The following is a 17,969-nucleotide window of genomic DNA, read 5'->3' as shown; positions in this document are numbered from 1 at the left end:
GCTGGTGGGTCAGAGGGCTCAGTGGTACCCCAGCTTCAGGTGGCACCCCGGGGGGAACCTGTCAAAAATCCACTCAATGAAGGACAGCTACTGGAAAGTAAAGTTAAGTTTTTTGAAATCTCTGTAACAGGAAGGTAATGGTACTCCCTCACAAGCTCGCAGGAAGCATTGTTCCTTCAGACCTAGCTAAGTTTGCCTGGAGAAAGACTTATTGGGGGTGAGACAGGCAACTCTCTGTCGTAATGGGGAGCAGATTTTTGAGTGATACTGTGATCAGCTGCGTAAGACTTTCTAATTGCAGACCATAAATTTCTTGCTTACTTGGATTTAGTTTGTTGATGATAAGCATGAGCGTTAATCTTCTGAGCCATTCCTTAACTATGTATTTCAGTGTCCAGGAGTGTTTTTTATCTGCCACCTAGTGGTTCATTTCACTGCAGTCTCCATTGATCCAGCTGATGCCAATGTGCGAGAGAATAAGTACCTAGGGCAGCTGGCCACTTTCAGCCGTAACCAACATGCTCATGTCATTGAAAACCGTCACTGCCATGTCTGTGATGTGGATGTGTAAGTACAACCCAGGACCTTCCCCTTCTTTTTTTCTTTCTTCTTCATCACAGTTAGAAGATGGGATGGGTACCCTAAAGTCTTTAGGGATGTGACTTTGGGATAGCAAACTGAGCATAATGTGCTCATCTCCAAACTCATGACCATAAAGACTTCTGAGCTCTCCACCATGTGTATCTGTGTCTCTACTGTATTTTTAATTGAGCTCCTGTTTTGGGGGAGAGATTGTATTGGGTTTAGTTCTGTGTTACTTGAATCCCAGAGAGCAACATGTAATTCCCTGCCTGTTATACATGAGGTCAAATTAGATGTGGTCTCTTCTGGCCTTGGAATCTATGATTCTATGAATTTCTTTGTGTTTGGATTCTGGGCAGATACCAGTTTGAAGCTGGATATATTTAGCTTGGGAGACATTAAGCTTAACATGTGATAGCAGAATTTGTAAAGAGATGCACAGATTGAAAGCATCTTAGTGGTCATTTCCAGATTAGAAATCTCTAAACTTGGGGGAAAGGCCTCAGAAACTCAGAAAAGGCAGATTTGGGAATATTTAGCATTATGGCTTGAGAGAGGCTAGTCTCCTTGGGATTATGTGTCTAATGCAGTGCGGCATTGATGTCAACTGAAGTCTTTTTGACTTCATTGGGCTATGGGAGAAGAGCTGTCAGATCACTGTATTATCAGTTTAGTACTGAATTTATCATATTTGTAAAGGTGGCTGTGTATTGGAGGTTATGATTCTTATCATTGCTATAGTGTGCCTAGAGGTCCCCTGGGGGATCAGGGCCCCATTGTGCTAGATACCTTACCAACACACAATAAAGAGTTCCCTGCCTTAAACAGCTTGCAGTCTTGATTAATGGTGATGCAAGAGGTGGAGAAAATAAACAAGCAGGTAGGGATGGGGGAGAGGAAGGAGTGGTAGCAACAGTAGGAGCACGTTTTCATGTAGCTTAACAAGCTACACTGTGCACACTGCTACTTGCATATGTGCTATCTACTGGCAACACTAGGTAGGAATTGTGGTAAAACTGAATTTTATGGAGGGATTTGAAGGAGAAAAATATGGTAGGCTTTTCTTTTGTAAATATTGTGACCAGTGGGCATAGTTTATCAAGGGTGTAGTTTATCAAGGCTCCAGAAGTTTTTGCTTGATTATTTCACTGTATCTGTCACTATGTTTGTGGGGAGAACTTTGGGTGATGGCAGATGGTGAAGGAAAAGATTGGCATATCAGAATGAAGAATGAATCAAAGAGGGGTGTTTGCTTTGCTTTATTGTATTTGCTCACGCCAAGAGTTTGCCTGGAGAAATTCCGTACTGTATACGTTGGTTGGTGACAAAGGCTAGAGGCCAGAATGGTCCAACTCAAAGATGTAGCTGCAGTGAGCCCCAAGGTGCAGTGTAGGGCAAAGTAAGTGAAAGAGCTGAAGGGCCAGCAGACAGAGCAGACTGCAAGTAATAGGAATTGAGAAGGGGAGTAGGGCATGTCCAGTGGACTCTAAGAGGCTCTAACAGGTGCATTGTTTAAAAAGCTCATTTATTCAGTGAGAGAAAAGTGAATAAAGGGTGTTTAAGTGTTTCTGATCCTTGTTAGTTTTCTCTTTGTGGCCCAGCCCTTCTCTGAACATTTGTTTCACAAGAAAGGTCTCTAGCCAGATGAAGATGAGTTACTGTTGCTATTCTGGTTTTAGCTGCATTAACCTGATCCTTTCTTTGGCAGAAGCTCCAAGTCGAAACACTGTGGAACCTGCAACAAGTGTGTCTGTGGCTTTGATCATCATTGCAAATGGCTCAATAACTGCGTGGGGGAAAGGAACTACTGGTAAGGGTCTGAACCTCTGATACCAGGGCAAAGCCATCCAGGAAATGCTAGTACAGGACTTCTCAGCCTTTCTCGTATCTTGGCCCAATTTATATTCAGCTCCTCAAAACCACCCTATGCTGAGATTGCAGATTCCCTTGAACTGATTCTCATTGCATGTTGGAGGACCGCAAGAATTGGTGCAACAGCTTATAGATAACTGCTGGCAAAGAGCCAAATACATTCGATTCATGCAGAAACCAGAGAAATTGAAAATGGGATCAGGCTTGTGACACCCAGACAACTGGAGTGGGTTGTGATGTTCAGGCTGAGAATTGCTGCTGCTGCCCTAGACTTGGGCTAGAGGGTTGTAAAAGGGCGTCATTAGTACATCTGCTCAAGACCTCTGCTCCATGCTTAAACCTCTTGTAAGTAACTGATCCCGATGCAATAGTGCCACAGCTGGGATCAGCAAAGGTCCTTGAGCGTGATCACCTCTTTGTTAGAGGGAAGGAGCTGCTGGCATGGTCTTACTCTTTCCTCAAGGTCCAAGCCAGGTGTGTGGCAAAGCCCATCTGATTGAGTTTAAATAAAAATTAAATTTAAATTAATGGAGATATCCTATCTCCTAGAACTGGAAGGGACCTTGAAAGGTTATTGAGTCCAGGCCCCTATCTTCACTAGCAGGACCAAGTACTGATTTTCCCCCAGGTGGCCCCCTCAAGGATTGAACTCACAACCCTGGATTTATCAGGCCAGTGCTCAAACCACTGAGCTATCCCTCCCCACATTGTTCCAGCACTGAGGCAGTTGGCATGTGTCTGGTCGGAAAGTGCAGTGGAGATTTAGTGGGAGATTTTCCAAGGCACAGAGGGGCGTTAGGTGCCCAACTCTAATTGACTTTCGGTAGGAGGTGGGTACCTGTCTGCGCTTTGTGTCTTTAAAAATCTCCCCCTCAAGTGGTAGGGTCACAAGAGTGGTGATCAGATGATGTGTGATAGGGATGGGGGGGAAAGAACTGCTGTTTTGGATGATTTGTGGTTTGTATCTTTTGCACTCTTGTAATTTTCAATGTATGTCTAGGGTGTTTCACGTGACACATCTTTCAGACCAAAAGCTAAATAATAAATATTTTCATAATTGCTTATGAAGCAATGTTAAGAAATACTTATTGGAAGTTGTACAGGTATCCCTAAAAGTTCCGAGGCATAGAGTGGTTAGAGGACCACAGTCAGCTTGTTTCGGGGATTGGTATGATGGTTATTCTAGGACCCCTGTCCTGCTTTAAGATGAGGGAGTGGTGGTCATGTAGGGATACTTGCCCTGGTTTAAGTGAGGGATTGTTTTGTGGCCCCTCCCCTTTATAGGGGAGTTATTTAAGCAGGCTTGGACAGATATACCTAGCTTGATCAGGCATTGAAAGCATTCTGCCTTCTCACTCTTGTCTCCAGGCACCAGTTTCAGTGTGTGATGCTCTGGAAGGAGCAGCAGCAGGGAAAGCAGAAAAAACATGTGTTGTTTGTCTACTGTGAGGTCAGTGAAGGCCAGGGACTAGAGGAGCAGCCAGTGTATGTGTGTGTTGGGGAGGGGAAAGGAAAAGGAGTGTTACTCCTTCCAGCAATCTATCTGTCAAGGGAAGTGGTATCCAAGTTTTTCAGCCAGAGCACTGAATATGTTATTTCAAAAAGGCTAAGGTAAGGTCCCACAATCAATGTTTTGGGGCAGATTCTCTATCCCATTCTGCTCCCTTTGTGCTGCAGAACAAAGAGTGCAAACTACCCACAGATCTCCTCCTGGGATTCTCTGTGGGAAGGGAAGGGATAGCTCAGTGGTTTGAGCATTGGCTTGCTAAACCCAGGGTTTTGAGTTCAATCCTTGAGGGGGCCATTTAGGGAATTGGGATAATAATCTGTCTGGGGATTAGTCCTGCTTTGAGCAGGGGGTTGGACTAGATGACCTCCTGAGGTCCCTTCCAACCCTGATATTCTGTGATTCTGTCTCCAATGGGCATAAAGCTGGCTCCTATGCCTCCCTCCCCACAGCTCCTGGTGCAGACAGTGCGATGGGCAGTAACTGGTCCACATTCCCCTCTGGTTATCCTCAGCTTGTCTACTTTCTTTACGGGACTGTTGGGAGCCGGCATGACTTAGGCCAATGCAGTGTCTGCTCTAACCTGTGCTGGGGTCAAGGCACAGAATCCGGGAGCCATAACTGGTGATTGTTTCTCGGCTTCTCCTGGGTTGCACTGGGTGGTTGTGTGGAGGAGGGCGGCCCTCCTGTGCTAGGTGCAGGAAATGGAACAGCCAGAGCTATTCTCCTTCCTCGCTTGTGAAGCAGTAGACAGGGAGTAGCAGGTGCCCAGGGAAAGGGGAGCAGATGCTCAGAGCCACTCCTGGGACCACAAGGAGAGCAAGTGTTGTCCCCTACTGTCTCCTTTCAGCCACATAAGTTCTTGTGCAGGGAGCTCATTTTCCACTCATCATCAAATACACACTGGTTTTCTGACCACACCTGCTCTAAAGGGCCATAATTTTAAGCCTCCAGTACAGCATATTGGACACACCACTGGTCTAGATGGTTATCTATAGGGCCCTACCAAATTCACGGTCCATTTTGATCAATTTCATGGTCAGAGGGTTTTAAAATTGGTTAGTTTCATGTTTTCAGATGTTTTCATCTGAAATTTCAGGGTGTTGTAACCGTGGGGGTCCCAACCCAAAAGGTACTTGGAGGTAGGTCTGATTTCCCCCCCTCCCGATCCCCTAACAGCCCTACAGGGGAAAGACAAATCCTGTCCCTCCCCAGCCTGGTGGGGACTTGCAGCTAGGAGCCCCCCAGCTGGGGCGCTCCCAGCAGCAGGGGGAGATCAAACCCATCTCCACAAACCTCCTCCAGCTGCAGGAACCTCTGGAGCTGCTGCCCAGCACTGGAGCTTCTTGCAGCAGGAAGAGGCACTCGAAGGTGGATCTGATATCTCTCCCCCCCCCCTCCCCCAGCTACCATGGAACTAGGAGCCCCCTGGCTGGGGCACTCCCAGCAGCAAGGGGAGATCAGATTTCACGGGGAAGGAAATCTTTGTTAGTCTCTAAGGTGCCACAAAGACTCCTTGTTGTTTTTGCTGATACAGACTAACACGGCTACCACTCTGAAACTAAAATTATGGCATGTATACAAAGCTGTTTTACTGTCTCTGTCTTTTCCTCCCAGTCAGTAGAGGTTGGGTTGTTTATTTGTATGTATGTGGTATTATTGAAGGAGTGGGTTTTGCATTTTGCTCTGAAGATGCTGAGGTCTGTTATGCTTCCTTGGCAGGCTCTTTTTGAACAGCGTGGTATCTGCCATCCTAGGCCTCGTCCTCCTGTTGCTCATTGCATTCTATGTCTTTGTGGAGTTCTTCGTTAACCCCATGATGCTGCGCACCAACCAGCACTTTGAAGGTATCTGGCCACACTCTCAGTGAGAGCTGCTTGTGATCCCTGCATCAGCCGAAATGCCTGGGCTTCAGCTGTTCACTGGGCTTGGACTCCTCTGGGCCCTTTCGTGCAAGAGTAGCCTCCAGCTCTCTACCGTGCCTGCAACCATCTCTGTGACCCAAATGGTTCCCTCCTGATCCCAATGACTTTGCTCTCCCAGGGGGTTCTTAGCCTGAAAGATCCAGAGGCACTCTGGGGCTTCAGGACAGCAGATCAGGCCTATAGCTAGCTTTTTATCGAAATTACAATATTTCCAGCTGTGAGGTTTTATTAGTGAGAGGTGTTTAATATCTGGATAATCTGTTCCTCCCCCCCCAGTTCCTTTGTTTTCATTCCCTTACCTTCTACTCCCCCTCTTAGTTCTCTGGCCCAGTCACCTTCTCCCTCCACCTCTTAGCTCCTTACTTTCCGGCCTCACCACTTCTCCCTCCCACATCTGTCCCCACCACTGTGACTTGCTCACTCTCCCTTCCTGATGTGTGCTATTGCTGTGCTTTCATTCCATTGTTGTGTTTCTCTTTTTCAGTATTAAAGAACGACACGGACATCTGGTTTGTGTTTCTACCTGCAGCTCCCATCGAGACCCAAGCTCCTGCCATTTTGGTCTTAGCTGGGATTCTCATTCTTCTGGGCCTGCTGACTGTGATCCTGTTAGGTCACCTGCTGATCTTTCACATCTATCTTAGTAGGTATCGAAGTCCAGTTGCACTGCACTGTCCACTTGATTCTCTCTTCACTTCATGCCATACACTCATTGGGCTTTCACCCGTATCACACACACAAATTGTGCAAGAGCACCAATGAAAGCACAGAGATTTTGTCCCACACCTTGGCATTCCTGCCTCTCTCCTGAGCTTGTGGTTTTGCTCTGCCTTCTGTAGGATGAACAGAAGAAATCCTTGTCTCTCGCTCGTTTTTCCTGAAATGTTCTCTAACTTAAGTAAGATTATTTTGGTACAGTGCAGAATCTAGCAGGGAGAAAAGGCCCTGCAAATGCTTGGTTTGTGATGAGACAGCACAACACAGTACCTATTGGTCCTCCGGCCTGCAGGTCTGTAAACTAATATTTCATGATGTCTCTAAGACTCAAATTAGTCTTGGAGTTCTTCAGTTGTAGAACAACTCTTTATATGTCAGAGCCTTTGGCTGAGGTATGCTAAGCCTCAGCTATGCCTAAATTCTCTATAGGAATCATCACTGGTCCATCTTTCTTGGGGTGGCTGGGTAGCTGCCCATTGTACCTCTCCAAAAGGGAATGAAGCCACTAATGAATAAAGTCCCACCTCTGCCAGGTCCCCCAAGGTGGGTGAGCAGCACTTGCGGTTAATGGTATCAGAGGCTGCTGATAGATCTAATAAAATCAGCATGGACACCTGACTTGTCTATCACAAGGAGATCACCGACCAAGGATACTGATGCTCTCTCATTGCTCTACCCAGGCTTGAATTCAGAGTTACCCTTCTGCAACCATTTCAGTAACCTTCTCCAGAACCACCCTATGAAAAAGGTTTAAGCCTGGGCAGTAGCCGCTAAGTCCTTAATTCAAGTGATGGCTTCTTGAATTTAAGGCTGAAAGGAGGCAATAAACTGTCTAACTAAACTGTTAACACATTGGAGTCTCTTGGTTAATATAATAACACAGGCCTTTTATTTAAATAAAAAGAACTGTAAACTCCTTTTCCATTAGGAAGCTCAACATCTTGATTGCGGTCCCCTGATAATCATTGTGAACATTGCACTGCATTTGCCCAAAGTGAGATTTGGAGGAGGATATAGATGGACACACAGCGGAGGGGCTACTTACAGTCTCTCCCATCTTCTGCCTCATCCAGGAGGCGCGTTCCCATTTAAAAGTATAGATGGCATTGAAAACCTCTCCGAGTACCCTTTTATCAGTCTCCAACAACAATGAAGCTGACAACTCCCAGCTGGCTTTCACCAGTCATAAGCAGAAAGATCTATCTTGCAAGCTGCAGTTGTCAGTGGTAGCAGAGTGGAAGGGAAGTTGAGTGTACCAGTACTGGAATATTGATAACATCTGGAAAATGAAAGGGCCATTTTAGTAATATAGAAAAGACTAAAAACAAAATAAATGCTGTGGCTGTATCAGAAAAAGTTCCCTATGGCTAGAATCGATTTAGTTAAGTGCAGATCTGATGCAAGCTATGTGGTTACTGTATTGATACACAGTTTCCACAAGGTGGTGCTGATTTATTGGGATTAGGCTCATGGAATCATAGATTCATGGGGTTAGAAGGGACCATAAGTGTCATCTAGTCCAGGGGTCGGCAACCTGCGGCACACGTGCCAAAGACGGCACGCGTCCCAATTTTTGATGGTACGCTGCTGCCTGCTGGGGTCCTGGCCCCACTCAGCCCCCCTGCCCACCGATTTTTCCTGCGGGGGCAGGAGGCAGAAGCTTGGTCATGCCGGCAGCCAAGTTCCCCCCTCCGCCGCTTCTTCCCCCAGTGTGGTGCTTTCCTCCCACTTCCACTCCCTCTCCCTGCCGCCGATCAGCTGATCGCCCTTGCGAGGGGGAGGGAGAGCTGAGCCGAGCTGCAGCGTGCTCACTGCTCTGGGGAGGAGGCAGAGAAGAGGTGCAGATGGGGCCCTGGGGAAAGGGGTGGGAACGAGGAATATCCTCTCCAGCCCCCTGCCTTGAGCACCCCCATGAGCCAAGCACCCCAGCCCTCTGCCCTGACCCCTGAGCCCCCCCCACACACGCAGCCTTCTGCCCTGAACCCTGAACCCCCCCCACACCCAGCCCTCTGCTCTGACCCACGAACTCCCCCACACACACCCAGCCTTCTGCCCTGACCCCTGCACCCCCTCATACACACCCAGCCCTCTGCCCTGACCCCTGCAGCCCCCCCACACACCCAGCCCTCTGCCCTGACCCCTGCATCCCTCACACACACCCAGCTCTCTGCCCTGACCTCTGCACCCCCTCCCACACCTCCAGCCCCCCTTCTGACTCCTGCACCTCCCACACATACCCAGCCCCCACACACCCCATGCCCTGACTCTTGCACCCCCCCACATCCTCACCCCCACCCTGAGCACCAAACGGGAGCTCCTACACCCCCCCCAAATTCCCAACTGCACCCCCGGTCTGGGGTCCTGGCTGCCAGCCCCTTGCCAACCCGGGTCCCGCAGGCCCCGCTCAGCCCATTGCCGAACTAGGTGAACGGAACCCCAGGCCAGGAGCGGGCTGAGTGGGCCGGCGGCGTAAGATCAGCATTTTAATTTAATTTTAAATTAAGCTTCTTAAACATTTTGAAAACCTTGTTTACTTTACATACAACAATAGTTTCGTTATATAATATAGACTTATAGAGGGAGACCTTCTAAAAAATGTTAAAATGTATTGCCAATACGCGAAACCTTAAGTTAAAGTGAATAAGTGAAGACTCGGCACACCACTTCTGAAAGGTTGCCGACCCCTGATCTAGTCTAACCCCCTACCAAAATGCAGGATTTGTTGTGTCTAAACCATCCAAGACAGATGGCTCCAGCCGCCTTTTGAAAACCTCCAGTGAAGGAGCTTCAACAACCTCCCTAGGAAGTCTGTGCCATTGTCCTACTGTTCTTCCAGTTAGGAAATTTTTCCTGAGATTTAATCTAAATTTGCTGTGCTGTAGTTTGAACCCATTGGCTCTTGTCCTACCCTCTGTGGGTGAATAGCATCAGGCCTCATTGACTTGAATTCATTCAAATTGGTCAGAAGATCTCTGATATAGTCTTTGCTTATCCCGACTGGCATCCCTTTCCCTGTATTGTCTGTGGTAACTTTGCTAGTCATCCAATCACATGTTATTTTTTGTGTGAAGACTGAAGCGAAGTAGGCATTGAGCAGCTCTGCTTTCCTAGCGTTTTCCATTACCAGCTCACCTTCTCCAGTGAGCAGCAGATCCACACTGTCCTTAATCTTTCTTTTTTGTCTAACATGTTTGAAGAACCCCTTATTGTCTCTAACATTCCTTGCCAGCTGTTTGCCTTGGCTTTCCTGGTTTTGTCCCTGCACACTCACGCTATTCCCATGTATACTTCCTTGGTGACATGCCCCTCCTTCCATTCTCTGTATGGATCCTTTTTGGTTTTTAGATAGCATTGGCCTCCTGTGGCTCTTCTTATCTTTCCTCTGCATCAGAACAGCTTGATGTTGAGCCTCTAGTATTACATCTTTTAGGAACTGATAGTATCCTTCGACTCCTTTTCTTCCTAACTGGTCTTTCCATAGAACCTTGCCTGCTATTTCTCTGAGTTGGTTGAAATCTGCCTTTCTGAAGTCCAGTGTCCTTGTTTTGCTGTTCTCATGTCCTGCTTTCCATAGGATCTTGAATTCTATCAGATCATGATCACTTCCTCCCAAGTTCCTGACCACTTTCACATTCGCAACTAATTCCTCCTTTTTGGTCAAAACCAGATTCAACATGGATGACCCCCACTAGTTGTTTCCTCAACTTTCTGAATCAGGAAATTGTCCCCTACACATGCTAAGAATTTGCCGGACAGATCATGTTTTGCTGTAATAGTCTTCCAGCAGATATCAGGGAAGTTAAAATCCCCCATTAAAACTAGCTCATGTATGTTAGCTAATATTGTTACCTGCTTGTAGAATGACTCATCCACTTCCTCTTTCTGATTTGGTGGTCTATACTAGACTCCCACCATAACATTACTACTATTCTTTTCCCTTTTTATCCTCACCCAGAGACTTCCAGCAGGTCCGTTGCTCACTTCCTCTTGGAAGTGTATTCATTCTTGACATACAGGTCAACACCTCCTCCTTTTACCCCCATATCTGTCCTTTCAGAACAAGCTGTATCCCTCAATGCTGGGACTCCAGTCATGGGAGTTGTCCCACCAAGTCTCTGTAATGCTAATTAAGTCATCATTTTCTTCATATACCATGATTTCCAGTTCATCCTGCTTGTTCCCCATACTCCTTGCACTTGTCTACAGGCATCAAACACATTTTGAAGCCTGCCCTGCTGCTTTTCTTCTTGCCCTTTTAATGCAATTGTGATTTCTAGTCTCTTCTCCAGAAATTAGCCCCTTCCCCTTGTTTTCATTACTTGAGCCTAGATGCATGTTGGCCGGATTTTTGTCACCACCCCCCATAGGACCTAGTTTAAAGCTCTCTTTATTAGGTTAGCCAGATGATGTCCAAAGACGCTCTTCCCAGTATTTGATAGATGGAGCCCATCCCAGAATAGCAATCCTCTTTCCTGGAACATCAGCTCATTGTCAAAGAAGCCAAAGCCCTCTCACCGACACCACCTGCGTAGCCATGCATTTACTTCCATGATTCAACGGTCCCTGCCCGGGCCTTTTCCTTCAACAGGGAGGATGGACAAGACAACCACTTGCAACCCAGACTCTTATCCTTCTTCCCAGAGCCACATAGTCTGCAGTGATCTGCTCAAGGTCGTTCTTGGCAGATTGTTGGTACAAAAGATGGGCTTTCCTTTGTATGAAGGAGGATTTTCACCTGCTGAATCAATTTTACTCTGCTTTTTTTAGAGGAAGTTTTTGAGCCAACTTGAATTTTGTTTTAAAAGCATTTGTGATCCATAAGTGTGAAAGAGATTTTTATTTATTATCCTTATTAATTGTTTTACATTCATACCTAGAGAGACTTCAAAAACTGTGTAGTATTTTGGGACATGACGTTAAGGGTCAGGGGAAATACAAATATTTAAAAAAATTAATCTTGTGACCTGTTTATGGCCAGCTCTAGCGACAGCTGAAGTATAGCAAGGAATATTCCCTATCTGAGAATTGCTGCCTTTCAATGTCACCGTGAAAGTTGGTTTAGATTTGGCTGGGTCAGGAGGATTTAAAAAGTCTAACTTTGTGCAAGTGAAGTACAGTTTTCACAATGATTGTAGTATTTTTACCAGCTCCTGCTGCCATTCAGAGGGAATGTAGACTTTGCCGTGTGTGCATCCACACTTAACTAAGCAGCCTAGTAATTCGAATGCTCCTAATGAGAAAACAGACAGAGTTCCACACACTGAAATGTCTATTTGTTTCCTCCCAGTGTGGAACAAATTGACCACCTATGAGTACATTGTGCAGCAGCGTCCCCGACAAGAGATGAAGGAGGTCAACAAACAGCTGGAGTCTTGTCCTCCCCCCGTGAGGCCCACTCAGGTACTGATTGTGCTTTCAGCCGTTCTTTCAAAATAACTTTTTGTTTGCTGCACAATGTTTTGGTGCATTTCAGTGGGAAATCCAGATTCGTCCGGGATCTCTGCTCAGGATGTTAGGCAGGTGCTGAAGGCAGGGTACTTTGGTGGAGTTGTGTGGGGCTCCAAACAGGAGTAGCCGTTTATAATTGAGGTGCATTGACAGAGGTATACAAGGCTCCAGGACTGGACTAGCTCAGAGAAAGCATCATTTTGGGAATACCAAGTAGCAAGTTGTACCATCTAGGAAAGAAAAGGAGTGTACATCATGTTTGGAGAGTAGCCAGCCATTCCCCCTAGTCTTAAGCTTAACCCCAGAGTCAAAGGTGAGTTTCAGGGATCTTATCAAAACCTGTGCACTGGTGTGTTATACTCTGCTACTCAAACATGTCTCCATATTTTACAAATCCTTTTGGGTTATGTTATAAATTGGGAGGTTTCTCGTCTTTTCTTCTGCAGGAAGGCAATTCCTTGTTTCTCTTACCTAGTCCCTTACAGCTAAATTACCTGTTACTAGAACCGGTTTGATATTCTGTAAGAAATGAATTATTTGACTTATCTCCATCCTTAATCCATCTGGAGACATGAAAAACAGTACACGGTAATGTAAATAAAGATGGTATTTTAATGCACTTGAACAAGCGGCAGAGCTACAATTCTAGCTTCCAGCGCACGCTTCCAGACGTTTGAACTTTTAACTTAACATTGCATTTGTTGTTGTTTATTATTTGGTAGTGTCCGAGGCCATAACTGAAATCTGAGCCCCATTTGTGCTACGCACTGTATATAAACAGTGTAAGAAGAGACAGATTCGGCCTCAAAGAGCTTCCAATCTAAATAGAGGAGACAGACAAGGGATGAGTGGAAAGGGATATTAGATACAAGCAGTGCACACAGTGTGAAGCATGGCAAATATCAGTTTAGTGCCATGATATCTGGGGGGAAGAGGATAGCCTTGTGAGGAGATTAGCTAAACTGAAAGGAAGGGGGAGGAGACACTAGGACATTAAAAAAACCATGCCCTGAGCATGCAGTTATGCTGACCTAACCCCTGTTGTAGACAGCGCTAAGTCAATGGGAGGGCTTCTCTCGTCAACATAGCTACCGCCTCACGAGGAGGTGGAGCACCTACACCCATGGGAGAAGCCCTCCTGTTGGCGTAGGTGGCATCTTCACTGATGCGCTAGAGCAGTGCAGCTGTGCTGTTAAGTGTGACCTGCCATAGCAACACCGCCTCCCCGAGCAGCACTGAGCCATGGCTGACGTACTGATGTTGATGCAGCACAAATGTAAACACTACGTTACCTGTGTCAACCCTAACATACTTCTAGCAGCTTTCCCACCATGCCAGACACTGACTGCTTTAGGCATAATTGTGAGCTCCACTGCCCAGGGGTCACAGAGACCAGAAGGCCCCGGCCCCTTTAAAGCCCTGTGGATTTTTGAAACACCTTATCCTGATTGCTCAGTTTGGCAAACACACCTAGCTGCTCACCCTTCTTGTGTGCAGCTGACCGTGATGGCTACACACTCCATTCGGGCTCTGACTTGGAGTAGATAGGAGGTATTGGATCTCCGGGGTCTGTGGGGAGAAGAGACTGTGCAGACACAGCTACAGACCCAGCCATCGAAACATCAACGTCTATGAGCAGATTGCATGAGGGATGCAGGAGAAGGGGTAGGACAGGGACCAGCAGCAGTACAGTGTGAAAGCAAAGGCATTGTGGCAGGCATATCACAAGGCCAGGGAGACCAAGAGTTGATCCAATGCCAAGCCGCAGACCTGCTGCTTTTACAAGGAGCTGCATGCCATGCTTGGCAGAGACCCCACTGCCACCCTGCACACCACCATGGATACTTCCAAGAAGTCCGCGCCACGGGCCCCTGGCCTGAACAGTGAGGATGAGGACAAGGAGGAGGAAGAGGAGAATGGGGGTTGTGACCTGGGAGTCCAGCTATGCCATGAGCCAGGACCTGTTTGAGACTCCACTGCAGTCTAGTCAGTCCCAGCAGTCGAGCACAGGCCAGCCCAATGCAGGAGAATGATCCTCGGGTAAGTGTGTAAATGTATTTCCCATTACAGTGATGGGGCCCCCAACTTAACAGGACACATCTATCGACTTTGCATTAATGTACTTGTACCAAAAGAGGTAGCGGTACAACAAAGAGAAGGTAGCGTTCTCTGCTTTTCATTCCCCTAGGCAAGGAGAGCCATATGGAGCAGTTTGTTTGGATATGTAAGAATATCCCATCCCAAGGATGTCTCAGTGAAACGTTCATGGATGTACTCCGCAATCCTCTCCCAAAGGTTTCTAGGGATGGCAGCCTTACTTTTTTCTCCGCAGTAGGACACTTTCCCAGGTCAGTCAGTGATAACTTCAGCAGGCACAACTGCAGTACACAGATTAGCAGCATAAGGGCCCGGGTGGCTTTGGGACACCAGCAGCAGCTGTGCTCTCTGTGTGTTTGTTACCCTCAGGTGTGAGGTATCAGCTAAAATCACCACCCCCTGTGGAAAATGGTGCCGGTATTCAGTGTCATTGCCCTATACTTATAGTTTCATGCAACCAAGCAATTCCCTCCTCATTTCCCTCGCGCCTGGAAGGCCATAGTTACCATGGCTGGTGCTGTGAATGGCGCTGCACAGAAGCGCTCTGGAGCAGAAGTGTCAATAAGCATGTCTTGCTTAAAACTTCAGGGGAGCCAGGGAAGGGAGTTCTGAATATTAAGTTTCACATTCTATTTTGACTATACTGGCAATTTATCTCTTTGTGTTTTATCTGCAGCTGCTGCCGTTGCGGCCTGGAGAGGTTCCCCTGCACACCCATAGAATACATGAACCAAATAAGGAGGAGAAAGATGGGGACTCAGGATGACATGTTCAATGAGATCGTGCAAGTCAGTGCTGCTTCAGACCGTGAGCACAGGGCCTGGAGGATGAACATTGCAGACAGCCTGGAGAAGGAAAGAGTGGAGAGGAGAGAGGCCCAGGTGTCCCATCAGGAAAAGGAGAGGAAGATGCACCAGGACATAATGGGCCTTCTCCGCCAGGAAACACAGATACTGCAGACTCTTGTGGAACCTACAGGTTCAACAATCTCAGGCTCTCCTCCCTTTGCAGTCCATGGAGAACTCCACTGCTGCACCTCTCTGCCCTACCACTAAACATTCCGCATGGCATCAGGGGCCCCACCCCTATCTCTACCTCTCTACGCAGGAGGACATTAAGGACAACCACAGCTTCACATAGGGTGACCTGTGAAAAACATGGTGGCGGTATGTGTAGCTAAAATGGACATGAATGTTCTTTCCCATTGTTAAATTCTGTTTTATTAATTTATTAATTTTTTAATGTATTTGCTTTTAAATTGCACAGATTTTTCTTTGCACTGATTTTGTTACTCAATAAAGTTATATTATTTGGAAAATAATTCATCTTTATTAGTTCACAACATATGCTGCAGAATGCCTAGCAGTTCTGAAAGCACCTACCTACTTGTTACTGTGCAGTGTGACACAACTCATAGGGTCAGTGACAAACACAGTGTAATAATCATAAATGTACAGCAAGCGCTGCCAAATTAATAGCCGCAGGGACAATGTTATAGTCATACATGTCCACCAAGGACCACACCATCCCTAACAGGCCCCAAAACAGCAGGCTTAGATAGAGAACTGTATACCGCTGTGGCTCACTGTTAAAGTGTTTATTCAAAGCCTTCCTGAGCCGTATAGCTCTGTTGAGCTCTTCTAATAGCCTTTGTGTCTGGCTGTTCAAATTCAGCAGGCAGCTGCTCTATGCCTGCCCACCCTCCACCCCAGTGGCAACTTCCTGCCACCCCTTTGCCTCACAGATATTATGCAGGACACAGAAGGCATCTATACCCATTGGGATATTTTTGTCACTGAGGTCAAATCTTGTGAGTTAACAATGCCAGAGTCCCTTCAAGCGACCAAAGGCACATTCAACTGTCATTCTGCATCTGGTGAGCCGGTAGTTAAAGCATTCTTTGATGCTGTCAAGGTGGGTGGTGAGCCGGGGGAGCAAGGGGTAAACTTGGTCGCCCAGGATCACTTGACATTTCAACGTTGCCAGTGGCAATCTGCTGGTTGGGAAAGGAAGTCCCTGCTGCAGCTTTATGAACAGTCCTGTGTTCTTAAAGATGCGAGCGTCGTGCATCTTCCCTGACCAGCCCACACTGATATCAGTGAAGCATCCCTGGTGATCCACCAATGGTTGCACAACATTAAAAAAGTAGCCCTTTCTGTTGATGTACTCTGTGGCAAGGTGGTCTGATACCAAAATAGGGATATGCGTGTTGTCTATCGCTCCACCACAGCTCAGGGACCCCATTGCTGGAAATCCGTCCACTATGTCCTGCACGTTGCTGAGAGTCCCAGTCCTGCATAGCAGGAGGTAATTAATGACCCTGCATACTTGCATGATACCAGCCTCTGCAATGGATTTTCCAATTCCAAAATGATGTCCCACTGACTGGTAGCAATCTGACGCTGCAAGTTTCCACAGTGCAATCACCACTTGCTTCTCTACTGTCAGGGCAGCTCTGAAATTCTGCTGTCTCTGTGCTGGAGGGCTGGGGAGAGCTTGGCACACAGATCCAGGAATAAGCAACAGAGGGTCCTGTGGCACCTTTAAGACTAACAGAAGTATTGGGAGCATAAGCTTTCGTGGGTAAGAACCTCACTTCTTCAGATGCAAGTGAAGAAGTGAGGTTCTTACCCACGAAAGCTTATGCTCCCAATACTTCTGTTAGTCTTAAAGGTGCCACAGGACCCTCTGTTGCTTTTTACAGATTCAGACTAACACGGCTACCCCTCTGATACTTAGATCCAGGAATGTGGCCTTGCACATCCAAAAGTTCTGCTCATCATCCCAAGCCTGCATTACAGTGCAACCCCAACAGTCAGTGTTCATTTCTTGGGCCCAGAAGCAGCGCTCCACCATCTGCAGCTGCTCCGTGAGTGCCACCATCAACCTTTAATTGAGTCTTGCTATGTCACACAGCAGTCTGTCCTCCAAGGAATCGTCATGTTCCCCCGCTGATTTGGTTATTCTTGTGGTTCTGCAAATACCAGAGGATCGTGCATCCTGTGCTTGCAATGTTCATGACAATAATGCAGAGCTGTACATGCCCCGTGCTTCTGTCAGAGATGGTGGGTAGCAAGGGGGTCTGCGTGGGTTCATGGAATTTTGAAAACTGGTGTGAAAATGATGGGATATAGATGACTATGGAATGGAGACAGTTGCATGCTGGTAAGTTGACCCCTTGCTCCCTGTCACCCCGTGCAACTCATTTTGGGCCCACAATGCATTGCCAAAACTTCCCTGGATGGTGGTGGGTTGCACGCTGGGATACCTATCCATGGTGCACCGCACTGCATTGACACAAGCACTCCTGGTGAGTACGCACAGCACCAGTGCAAGGAGTCAAGTATGTATGCGCACAAGCGATATACTATGTGCGGTGGCTTTATGCCAGTGTAACTTGCGATGACAAAAGTTTGTAGTGTAGTCATGGCCTTGGCCTTGGGATGTGCAGCGAAGGCTGTGGAAGCTGTGAAAAGAGTACCCTGGCATTATTCATGTACGGTAGGTTTGGGATAGCTGGTTAATTTGAAGCACTACGCAGTCATGGCGGTAATATTTATTTTATGTTGCTGCAGAGATGGAGGCTAAGTTTTCTGACCTCTATGTTGCTGGGAGGTGGGTTTGGATAATCTAAGGCATAGATTCTTCTGCCCTCCTAGAGGGAGGAGACTAAAGAACGGTGTCCCATTACGTGAGGCTCTGAGCCAAAGAGGGAGTTATGGCTGTGTTGTGCAGTATTCCTCTTGTAACACAGTGAGAGTTCATCATATTTACTAGCTGTCAGGTCCGCTTCCATTTGTTATTCCTTATGCCTTACTCCA

General features: G+C 47.0%; 1 protein-coding gene across 17 annotated transcripts in view; it reads left to right on the top strand.

Annotated features, from left to right (window-relative positions):
• ZDHHC1 (zinc finger DHHC-type containing 1) overlaps nt 1-17,969 on the top strand; it is a 59,533-nt gene that overhangs the window by 27,088 nt on the left and 14,476 nt on the right. For 11 of the 17 annotated variants that reach the window (XM_065566792.1, XM_042852016.2, XM_042852018.2 and 8 more), the window contains 5 exons: nt 392-567; nt 2,291-2,392; nt 5,684-5,808; nt 6,371-6,529; nt 11,891-12,003. In XM_065566792.1, coding sequence (XP_065422864.1) covers nt 392-567; nt 2,291-2,392; nt 5,684-5,808; nt 6,371-6,529; nt 11,891-12,003 — 675 coding nt within the window. The remainder of the gene's footprint in view (nt 1-391; nt 568-2,290; nt 2,393-5,683; nt 5,809-6,370; nt 6,530-11,890; nt 12,004-17,969) is intronic. The other 6 variants (XM_065566800.1, XM_065566798.1, XM_065566791.1 and 3 more) reach the window with 2 other exon arrangements.

This window comes from Chrysemys picta, chromosome 14, assembly GCF_011386835.1.
Source record: "Chrysemys picta bellii isolate R12L10 chromosome 14, ASM1138683v2, whole genome shotgun sequence".
Lineage (NCBI taxonomy): Eukaryota > Metazoa > Chordata > Testudines > Emydidae > Chrysemys > Chrysemys picta.
This window is presented reverse-complemented; position numbering and strand designations above follow the sequence as displayed.